The 12,246-nt window shown below is 36.8% G+C and overlaps 1 protein-coding gene and 1 long non-coding RNA gene across 3 annotated transcripts in view; one reads left to right on the plus strand and one right to left on the minus strand.

Annotated features, from left to right (window-relative positions):
• The window catches only part of RNF43 (ring finger protein 43), a 60,064-nt gene extending 49,162 nt beyond the window's left edge, over window positions 1-10,902 (minus strand). The window contains exon 1 of one of the 2 annotated variants that reach the window (XM_082439996.1): window positions 8,864-10,902. In XM_082439996.1, the coding sequence (XP_082296122.1) occupies window positions 8,864-9,115 (252 nt within the window). In that variant the 5' untranslated portion in view covers window positions 9,116-10,902. The remainder of the gene's footprint in view (window positions 1-8,863) is intronic. The other variant, XM_082439998.1, reaches the window with a different exon arrangement.
• Window positions 9,278-11,606, plus strand: LOC309649801. Its single transcript, XR_014257308.1, has 2 exons — window positions 9,278-9,342; window positions 10,896-11,606. It is a non-coding gene; the product is annotated as an uncharacterized lncRNA (long non-coding RNA).
• Window positions 11,607-12,246: the final 640 nt, after the last annotated feature.

Consider the following 12,246-nt stretch of genomic DNA (forward strand, 5'->3'; position numbering starts at 1 on the left):
AATAGAAGTTGAAGGGCCCAAGGACTCCTACACCTTAGGAGAAGCAATGGAGTCTAAAGGACAGAAGACAAACTGATGGAAAGTAACCAAAGTTAGCTCATTTTACAGCCTCTGTTCTCTGACTTCAGTAACCATATAAATACATAAAGCCACAATTGTTCTACTTACGTCAAAACAAATTAGGAAAATATCTTTTATTCTTGTGGGCCTTTCAGTGAAACCACCATGATGAAGGGCTGTAAGCATTTCTTGAGTTGATGCAGTTTCACCTAATATTTGGAGAGCACAATCCCTTTACTACACTATATATAAGCAGAGCTTTGTCAGATACCAATTTTTATATCTAAGGTCATCTTAGGTCAGGCTAACCTTCTTGTAATTGCACTGTAATATTGTTGTCTGTTTGACTTCTAGTAATGTACACAAATACTTTTTAAATTAAGTAAACTGAGGGTAAATTAGTTTTGAGAAGTTGGTTTCATTTCTTGAAATAATTGGGATTATTCTAGGATAACAGCTCTTAATCTGGAGTCCTTAGATTCCTACATGTGTCTCAGAGATTCTCTCAACTCACTGAGATTTTATGCAAAATTGTACATTAAGTACATATGGTCAATAACGTTCAGCACATTCTCAAAGGGGCCAGTGACCCCCCCGCCCCACCAAATAGTTTAGGGGAAAAAAGAATGGAAAAAAAAAGATTGAAAACCACTGTGTTAGGGTATCTCAAAATTAGAATTGAGAATCACAGGCCTAAGGACTAAGAAGGTGAGGTCCTTTGGATACATGCTAATATCTTATAATCACAGATTTTAAATCGGTACCCCAATCCATTTTTCTTGGAAAATCAGAATTTTCTTTGTTTTTTAACATCTTTATTGGAGTATAATTGCTTTGCAATGGTGTGTTAGTTTCTGCTATATAACAAAGTGAATCAGCATATACATATATCCCCATATCTCCTCCCTCTTGCTTCTCCCTCCCACCCTCCCTATCCCACCCTTCTTGGTGGACACAAAGCACCAAGCTGATCTCCCTGTGCTAAGTGGCTGCTTCCCACTAGCTGTCTATTTTACATTTGGTAGTGTATATATGTCCATGCCACTCTCTCACTTCGTCCCAGCTTACCCTTCCCCATCCCTGTGTCCTCAAGTCCATTCTCTATGTCTGCGTCTTTAGAATTTTCTAAAAAGTAGGGGTTGGGCTAGTTATTAAACTAATTAAGTGCTCGGTAAAGGAGCGCCTCAAACATATTGATTATAGCCATATTTACAATTTGAAAATGACAATCAAGGAGACACTATGCTGTCAGTAAGTCAGAGAAATAAAGGAATACAGCATGCTCTATCAAACCCAAAGCACTCAAAATAATTGACTTCACAATATACTTCAAAAATGTGATGAGATATAAATAAATCTGCTTCATCCTAGAGTTATGTCCAACCTATCACAGCCACTCAGCACCACCATAATGTTCCTTATATTCATTCTATAAATATTTATTGAGTACCTACTGTGTCAAAGGCACTATCTAAGTAATACTAAAGCCCTATTCCCAAAAAGCTCTGAACTAAAGAGACAAAATCCCTGCTTTCACAGAGCTCATAGTCTACTGAGGGGAGGCAGACAACTATAAAAGTATGTCACATGGCAGTAAGTTTATAAAGAAAAATAAAGCAGGGAAGGAGAATATGAGCTCTAGGGGGAATAGGAAGGGTCCTTCGGAATTGGATGGTCTAAGAAGGCCTCACTGAGAAGGTATATTTGACACGGGGTTGACATTTGAGACTGAGAGAAGAAAATACCCAGGGTATAAGTGGGACTAGTAAGTGGAAAGGCCCTGAGGTGGTAATAGTCTTGGTTTAACTGAAGGACAACAAGGAGGTCAGGGTGACTGGAGTAGAGTGAGGGGAGAGGAGGTAAAAGGTGCAGGTGCCAGGCCAGATCCTGAAGGGCGTTATAGGTCACTGTAAAGACCCTGGCTTGTTCTCTAACAATTCTCAAAAGAACAATGAATGCAGGTCAGAGAGTTAGCTCAGAGGGCTTTTTGAGACATAAAGTTGGCAAACTGCTTCACCAATAGCTTTTAAACTGAATTGTCAAACTGAGCAACATCGGTACAAATAGAGGATATCTCAGCCACTGACAATATTTTAGCTTTTGAGGATTTCCCTGAGAAATCCACATCCTTGGATAACTTAAAAAGTGGATTACTGGTCTATCTCCTGCAAAGCACACTGGGTCCATCTCTATGCAACTTTCTTCTAAGATAATTAACTTGCTTTCTCTCTCCCATTAAGTTTCCTTTTCTATAAAATGGAGTATCACCTGTATTTGGTTTGCAAGTATTTGTGAATCATTTTAAGCTTCTTGGAAGAACATTGCTACATAAATTCGATGGAACATCATCATCACACACTTCTCTGACAATACCCTGCTACCAGTTCTGGTTCCTGACAGAACATTTATAATAGTACATTGCTCATTTATAACATCTTTTTTCCTCTGCTGTACTTTGTAATTTGAAGGGAGTTAAGAGGAGGGAAAAATAGCACACAAAAGTTCCAATAAACACTTTCCAGTGAATGAAATGTAAAGCCTTTTTATTAAAAACAAAAACAAAACCTTGAGCCCCAGGGATATCTTTAAAACTGTATAAAAAGCTAACTATGGCTAATTTGTAGACAAAGAAAATTACAACACACACACACACACACACACACACACACACACAGAGTTTACCACAAAAACCAAGGAAATGCATACCCCTAGAGTCAGCTCAAAGGACACTAAATAGCCTGATAGGGGCAATAACCAAGGGCACAGCTCATTCATTACCTCCTATTAACCACAGAGATTAATGAATTTGAACTTACAACAATTTTGCTGGATTTCCACATGAAGTATGGAACTATTATATATACAAATTTGTCTGATAGGTACTTTTATATAAATGAGATATCTCCTTAACTTGAAAAATTATCATTAAAAATATTCTGCAGCTTCCTCCTCTCTTCTGGGTGCCATGCTTCTAACAACAAAGCCATATCAAGAAGGCTCTGAGCTGGGATCGTAGAAGGCAAGCACCTAAGATTGCTTGTGTGCACAGAGGATTTACATCTGATGGTGTACTTCTGACTACATTCCAAAGTCAATTATAAATTAGCTGAATTTTCTGCACCGCCATTAACATAAATAACCAAGGGTTGACTGTACCTTGAATATTTATACTTCTTTTAAAGGCTGGCCTCAAAGCAAAATCACAAAATCTTTGAAATCTCTGCTTCCAAGGAACTCTAACAGTTAGATGCATACTATGACAGTTAGATGCATACTATTTTAAAGTTTATTATTTCAGGTTCCCATATAAGATAACTTACCACAGACTGTTATAAAATGAAAAGAAAGGTAATGAAAGTTGTTCCACTCAAAGGGAAATACTAAGTAAATAAACATTCTGATTTGTAAATATCTTCGTAAATGAAACACAAATGAGAGAAATAGAAGAAACAGAGATTATTAGAAGTTAGCAGATTATTAGAAGTTAACTATATATTATATAGTTTGGATCAATTGCAGAAAATAGTACTCATCAGTTTCATTCCTTTCTATTCTGGAAATAAATTCATCATTTAGACAAAGCCTACACTGGTGTTTTGTTCATCTTTGGCATTCGTAGATGTACAGAATTTTATTTTTTTAAAGTCTTTATTGAATTTATTACAATATTGCTTCTGTTTTATGTTCTGGTTTTTTTGGCCATGAGGCATGTGGGATCTTAGCTCCCCGACCAGGGATCAAACCCACACCAACTTCGTTGGAAGGCAAAGTCTTAACCACTAGACCACCAGGGAAGTCCCTGTACAGAATTTTAGAGTTAGAAAAGCATGAGCTCTGGGGTTCAAGTTCCAGCTATGCCCCCTACTATTAGATCTTGGAAAATAGCTTTGAGCCTCACTTTGAGCCTAAGTTTCTTTACCTATAATATGTAAAAATAAAAGTACTGTATTTCTACTGTACGATATCACTTATATGTGGAATCTAAAAAATACAACAAACTAGTGAATATAACAAAAAAAAAAAGAAGCAGACTCACAGATACAGAGAACAAACTAGTGGCTACCAGTGGGGAGAGGGAAGGGGGGAGGGGCAGAATAGGGGTAGGGGATTAAGAGGTACAAACTGCTATGTATTATAAAATAAGCTACAAGGATATATTGTACAACACAGGGAATATAGCCAATATTTTATAATAACTATAAATGGAGTATAACCTTCAAAAATTGTGAATCACTATATTGTATACTTGTAACTTATATAATATTGTACATTAACTATACTTCAATTAAAAAACATCTGCCCTAATCTTAAAAAAAAAAAAGTACTGTATTTCTCTCATGAAGGTATTACAAGGATTCAATGAGTTAATACATGTGAAGTGCATAGCACAAGTTCAGTTTTACAGATGGGAAATCTAAAGCCTAGAAAGGTAAAAAACTATTTTGTCCCAAATCACCCAACTACTTAGTGGCAGAGTCAAAGCTCAAAGTCAAGTCCCTTTAGTCACAGTGTAGTCACTTTGTCAACTGCAGTTTGCTATAAAGCATTGTCTCTCTGGCTTTGGCCAACACTTTAATTATAAAGTTTTCTCTTCCTCCCGAAATAATTAATTTCAGGCCCTGACTACAAATAAAGTGAAAATGGAAAGATGGGATAACTATGTGTTGACTAATAGGTAAATGAAGGGGCAAGCAGAGACACTGTGCAAGGGGGAATTTGTCCAGGAGGTGTTCACTGCTACTGGCCAAACGCTGCACTACCACAGCTCCCATTGTAGGTCTGAAGCCTCAGGGCAGCACATTCTAATCTTGATCATAACTTTAACCTGGAGTCTAAGAAAATCCAGGACAACCAGCTGAGCAGGAAGAGTGTGATAGTTAAAGAATCGGTGACCTCTCCTGCGCTACGCAAAGATCCTCTTGCTCTTTTGCTTCGAGAAGAAGGAAGATTAATTTGAGTTGTCCCTCTAAGTAACATTTATTAATAAAGAACAAGAATTGAGAAAGAAAATAGGACTGTAATCATTTTTAGAAGTGGTAGCAACAACATCACTTAGAAATAATATAAACAAATGTTGATAAGAGGTAAACAAACCAGAAAACTGGACAATGAGACAATGCATAAGCTCCAGCTCATTTTCCTTCTACAATGGTATAAACCAGGAGAAGAAGAATTAGTCAAATGAACAGTCAAAATAGTAAGAATAATAGTAAAATCACTATCATTTAGTCCTCTTTATCAGTCACTGCCAAGTAATTAGGAGATCCCTGAAAGTTTCCTTGACATGGATTTTTTTGTGTGTGTCTCCCACATTCTCTCTTTTTTTTCTTATTGAGATATAATTGACATATAACACTGTATTAGTTTTAGGTATATAACATGATTTGATATATATATACTATATATATAGTGAAATGATCACCACAATAAGCTTAGTTAACATCCATCATTACTCATAATTACAAAAAAAATTTTTGGACATGGATTTTTGAGGGCTAGTTAGGGAAATACTGAGGCAGAATAGTGGTGGAAGGTTATCCTAAATATAAAAATTCAATGGGAAACAAAGATTTAAAAAGTAGAAAGAAATCAGAGGAGAGGGAGAGACAGGATTTTGGCAAATGTAGGGGAAACCTAAGAAGTAGACACTTTAAAGACAATGGCAAAGCCGCACAGGGATTTGAAATGATATGGTAGTGCAAAGAAGCAGCTCTTGGGCAAAATAGAAAGGAAAGAAATATAATTTGGTCAGGGCTAAGATGGGGAGTTTTGAAATGGAAAAGAGAAGACTTGAGAAATGAAAGGAATACAGCCAAGGCAACATTTCCTCTTCTATTTTGACTTTCTTCTAGTACTTTAAAGAGAATATTATAATTTAAGACTCTGAACATATCTTGTACAATGGATGTTAACTGTTGGTAAAGAGAAACCTAAGTACAAGGAGTGAGGAATAAGAATCAGGACAAAAATTCACCAAGGCCTGGCCTTGTATATACAGCCATCAGATGAAGCTGAGACAAGCAAAATTATTTTAGAGACACTTCTATGGCCTATTTTATTATTAAGCAAATTCGGGGCACATTGTCATGGGATGTTTCTCTTTGTCTACGGAAAATTAAAATTGTAATACAAATGAAAATCCAGTTAATTTGGTCCTTATGAAAAAGTACATACCCTGAAATAGTTGAACAAAGTGTAAAGAAATGTCAGATTTTCTGAAACTCTCTGGAAATTCCAGAAACCACAACAAGGTCATTATGATTTTTTTAAATCGCTGTTCTCATAACTTTACATTTCCCAATGCATAGCATGCCCAATTTTACAAAGACCTGACTGCATCTTTGAAGATAATCAAACTTAACAGGCAGCTAGAATAATTCATAGGTAGAAGGATACACAGAATTATCCAAAACTCTGCAAAGCCAACAGAGAAGATTGCCTTTAGTTCTGTGACACCAGGGGACAGATATCCATCAAGAAAGCTAAAGTGCAGCAAAGCACAGCTCTAGAACATTTAAACAGAACTTCAGTTGAGTGGAAGGCTTGGTTAACCACAGTTGAGTAAACCTGTGTTGCAGTATAATCTGATAAGGAACAAACAGCATGGATTCTAGAAGTGTAAACCATGTGTCCCTAACATGCTAGACTTCTTTGAAAGAGTTAATCAAATAGTGGATAAAAATGAACTGAGACATAGCAGCCAAAAGTTTTTTTTTTTTTTAAATAGAGTCTCTCATAAGAGGTTATTAAGAAAATTTAGTAATTACTGTAAATTAAAAATTTATTAATAGAAAATAAACCAGGACCAATACTGAAAGTCTCCAGAGATTAATACTAGGCTAGTGTACAAATTTATTAATGACCTAGAAGAAGCTTGTATGGAGAGAAAAGGTGAAGAAAGACTGAAAATTGCCAATGATGCAAACTATCTATTGGAAAGCCTGGAAAGGCCTTGCTAAATAATAGATACAATGAAATTCCCTCTTCACAAAGTAAAGAATCAATACTTAAAGTACACTGATAGATTCAAAGTTAATAGGTTAAAAAAAAAAAAAAAAAGATTAAGCAACACTTACCAGAGTGAGAAAAAGGGCAAAATAAGAGAAGATATGATACAGACTGACAAGGTAATAAATGGCAGAGAATGCCAGCTAGTATCTCTTATATACCTTTTCCTTTATGAATACACAGAAACTTTATGTGGAGTTTTATGATAATAGAAGATAAAACATTTAAAATAAAAGACACTATTTTATGCAGCATATAATTAACCCATTGAACATGCTGCCACAGGACATTAATAAGACACAAAGCTTAGCATGGTTCCCAAAGACCTCAGAGCCTCCAGAATATGGTTCTATAGTAAAATTACTTAGGGCAAAAAATTACAATGGAGCACATACCTCATGCCTCAAGGTATAAACTAGGCAAGGTCAGGATGGAAGTTTCCTTTCCAATTGTTGTATTCAAAATGATTTATGGTTTCAACTTTTAAATATTCCTAATTCTATCCTAAAGTTCAAATTAAGTGAATAGACTCTTATCCAAAAATTCTTACACTATTTTTTCCAGATATACTCTTTTTGCCTGTTTATTTTTCTAAATAGCAGAGCCTTCCTTTTCACCCAATTCTTCTTCCACTTCACTTATCCCAGCTTCAAAACATTGCCTAAGAAGTGATCATGAAGAGCCACTAAGTCATATATGTAAAAATCCGTGTTTGGCAAAGAGAGTTCTATAATTTGTTAAATTTTCTCATCTTTTTCCTCTCAGTGGACAAAAATTAAAATTCATACAATATTTTGGTTCTGTTTATGTCACAAAATAAAAATCTGAGCTTAGATGCTGAGATGAATGATATTTAACATTTTTCACCTGTGACTAAGAGCTACAGCAAGAAATGTCCTTTTATAAAATGAATTTTAATCAATAAGCAACATAATTTTATAGAGTAAGATACTAGAATGCCACATGAAAAAGGTAGAACCCTCAAGGCTCTATCTTCACCATGGGGAATGAGCAAGTCATCTATGAAATGCTATGGCCTCAGTCAGTTCATACACTAAACACATAAAGAGCAGGCTATGAATGAGTTATAGGCAAAATTCACAACCTGAAAGCCTAAGAAACTGTGTCTGAAAAACTTTGTGGGTCAATAAAAAACAGATGTTAAATTTAAAATTTTTGAAAATAATAAAATTATGTGTAGACAAGACCAAAGTGATCAGGAGGCAAGTTTACACCTTGTGTCCATTTTGTAATCTAGCCCTCTCCATTTTGGGTTTAGCAATAGGGTGCCACACGTGGTATAAGGCCAGCCGTAGCATTCAAGCTTGACTGAATTTTAAAAGTGACACACTGATCAAATCTGTTCCAAGGACATTCTAGAATTTCAGGGTGCTACTGACCATTAAAATCAACCTCCTCGGTGCTCACTTCAAATCTAAACATGATGTAAAGTACAATCCTCGAGTTAATTAAATACAAGCCCATATATTTCATCTATAAAAAAAATAGTGTCCAGAATATATCACTTGCAAAGAAAGGTCTTATTATATAATGCAGTGTAGTACGAGAGTTAAAAATAAGCAGATGATCTTACAAAATACAGGATTTATATGTTTCTTCTCTAGTTTAAAATAAGAATTTGCTTTAGAAGGCCAATAAGGTAATATGCTTAACAAGATGAAACAAACAGAAAGCTAAGCAGCAGAGCCCTTGTATGGAATTTGGTTTGGCAGACAAAAGAAGAAAGGCATATTTCAAACAGATGGAAAGTGAAAAATAATAAAGTCATCCTTACCTGCATTAATTTTCCTTCTGCTGGAGTTATGTCAGCAACACCAGCAAACACACCTTCCAAAGTGAGATTCAGTTTTCCTGTGGGGTCCATTTTCAAGGGGATCACTCTGATAATAGCTTTCTGCTCAGCTGATCTTTCAGACTCCACTGCTGCTGCCAGGACCAGTCCTGTGCGTCCAAAGCCTGCCTGCAGGGTAGCCATCAGCAGCCAGGGCCAGAGGGCAGCCAGCTGTAGCTGGTGGCCACCACTCATGCTACCAGCTGCAGCAATGCACTTCGGCCATACATACTGCTTCCACTAGCTAACACCGAACACAGGTTCCTAGATCCAGACAAACGGAGGAAAAGAAACTTATGCTTCAGTTCCAGAAAGCTGAGTCGTGGTTTTGGCCCTTCCTTTCTCTAAAGTATATTCCCAAGAACAGGTGGTATTCCTGATCTGGCAGGGAAGAAGGTATTTTCAGCCTACTTCTGCTTCAGGTATGTCATTTTCTCCCATCTTCACTATGATTAGTAAAGATATTGCCGCTTCTCTTTGGAATTTTCAATTTTGCTTGAGGGTGAATGTCACATCCTGAATTTTAATTATGTCAGATCACTTGGTGCTGGTCTTCCATATGCATCAAGTTCTCGAGCCACTAAACCCAATGTTAATGAACAAAACAAGGCAAAGTAAACGACTAAGGCCATGCATCAAAGGTGAGAGTGAAAAACTCCAGCTCAGAAAATGAAGAGATGGTCCTTTAAAGCCACAAAATTCGTCAACGGTAAAAGACTAAAGATCACAGGAGAATTTTTTCTTAAAAAATGGGGAAGGAGAGGAAATAATATTTCAGGCCACACCTTGAGAGATGTCCAAAGATGCTACAACATGTATTCATAAAAGTTTCAACATTAAACTGTATTTCATTGTAGCCAAAGTTCCAGGCCCACTGAACTTACAATACTTTTCATGAACTTAAATATACTACGATTTTTAGATTTTCTACCTAGATTTGCCTGTAAACTAGGTGCAAATTTATATGTCTTCACATAGTCACAGGATAAACCTGAGCATCACAAGCTTTTCCAACTTTCATAATTAGAAGAATATTTGAAAAGGTTGGCTTTCCAATTATTTTTCCCAGTTGACATTCATATTTCTATCTTTATTTTCCCTTCTCTCTTAGGGATTCCAGCTTTTATGCTCCTGCTTGAGAATGCCAAGCACTTTGATTTCCCATGAGATGCTTTTGGAAACTACTTTATTATCCAGATCTTATAATCTGTAATTTTCTAGGTTCATAAGTAAAACAAAGGACTATTCCTAACACGCTTTCAAATTCCTTGAGGGGGTGGGGAATAAAAGGGGGAGTAAGGAGGTGATTAGTCTACAAGCTCTAAGTAGAATACCCTGAAAAAGTAAAAATAAACCTGAGTAGAGTAGATCTGTGCTATTTCTAGGCACACTTGAGAATTTGGGTCTTTGTACAAACAAAGTCTTATTCTAAGATTTCAGAATGTGCACCCTTAAGTAAATACAAATGCACTTCAACCACAAAGCCCACTGTGTTCAGAGGTCAAGTTAAAAAATCTTATTAAGTCTTCAGAATAAGTGCTGAAAAGCCAAGCAATGGAACATGAACCTGTGATATAGATTCTTTTCTTTCGCTGAGGCAGAGGGAGAAAAAAAAAAAGAATTTCGAAAGAAATCTGCAAACCTGTTGTGCTGTCAGGCCCACTGGAATCCACGGGGGTGAAACAAATTCAATTATGCTTTTATAGATCCTGCTCAAAAAAAAAGGTTTCAACTGCTTAACCAAGTACAGCTCATTCTTCCACCTTCTTACTCTGCAACCAAACCAAGTGCCCCACACTGCAGCTAGGTGCCGAGAAATTCCGCAGCCCGAAAAAATAATCCATGCAGGTCAAAGGCAGAAACTTACTCCAAGGTTAGAGCTACTGTCCCCAAGAACTCTAAAAACACTTCTAGAGGATCCAAAACCATCTCTGAAATCTCTTTTCTAACAAAAGTCCTTTTTCTCCCCGAACAGCATATTAAAATGATCAAATCTTGAAAGAGAAAAGAAGCAAAGTAGCAAATACATCAGCAACAATTCACTACCAGGAACATAGAAAATCCCAGAGGGCAATGTCTCTGCATCATGGATAGACTTGGAAAGTTCGGAAGGATTCGAGTGCTTCCCTTCCAGAAAGACAATTCTGGATCAGCTCCCTAGAGGAGGAAGCCTGTGGTTTGTAACTGGTGTTCTAGCTCTGACTCCCTCCCCTGGGACTGCAATCACGCTCTCTACCTGCTGACACAAAGTGAGGGTGGAGCAGCTAGAGGCAACCACCCCCATCCCGCCCCTCCTCCTCCTGGCTGGCTGGGGCCCGGTGCGCGCACACTTCACCAGACACGTTCCTGTGCTGAGAAGAGAGCCTCTCTCGGCTCCTCGACTCCCTCTATTGAGCCACAGCCAAACTGCATCCAATTCAATCTTCAGTACCTTTCTCTGGGTAAGCAAGCTACCACACGTAAATCAGGGCCACACAAACAGACATGTAAGCAGCTTCTGCACCCAAGAGACATAGATGGTGATATAAGGAAATAAAGACAAAAAAAAAGGAAACCCAGAAGATAAAATAATGGACACAAGGTTTTGCAAATATAAGTTAAAAGGCATTTCTGCTCTTTCGGGTTTTAGTGTCTGTAAATGCCACAAAGCCAGAATAAAGTGATCCTGTGCTATAGTTCTGATTTATTGCTGTCTTAAGTCTGCTACCCTGGCAAGAACTCTGTCCATTTTATGCATAGTTTTTCTTCAGCCCTTACAAATTTAAATTCAGTAGCTCTTTTCTAAAGTGTGCCTGTACCAAGCTTTTAGATTAGGTGATGTCAGAGGTCTGGAATCTGTTATTTTCTTCTCACATCCCTGGGAGATGAAATATACTATGGATCAGACCTGGGCCTTCAATGTGAGACTGCAAGTAAGTCTATATCATAAATACAAACAAAGGGGGAAAATATATATGCTTAATGAGAAGAATATAGGCAAAAAGAAAACTAATTTTTGGTTAATTACCACACTCATGAACAATAACCCTTCTAGTAACACTTTCTTTAGAAATAATGCAGAAGTTTCTAATATATGTTTCTAAAATTTGAATTTTCAAGTCGACCAGATTATATTTGACTGTGCCCAGACATTTAATTTTGACCTGCTGCCAATAATCTTTCCAAATTGTACAAATGAACAATGATGTGAATATGGTTAACACTGTACTTGAAAATGGTTAAGATTTATGTTACATGCTTATTGTGGTAAAAAGCACATAACAAAATTTAAAACAATTTTTAGTTTGTACAAAAGAATTGTACAAATTGATCACTTGTAAAATGTG

Source organism: Balaenoptera physalus (genome assembly GCF_965194825.1).
Source record: "Balaenoptera physalus genome assembly, chromosome: 20".
Classification (NCBI taxonomy): Eukaryota; Metazoa; Chordata; class Mammalia; order Artiodactyla; family Balaenopteridae; genus Balaenoptera; species Balaenoptera physalus.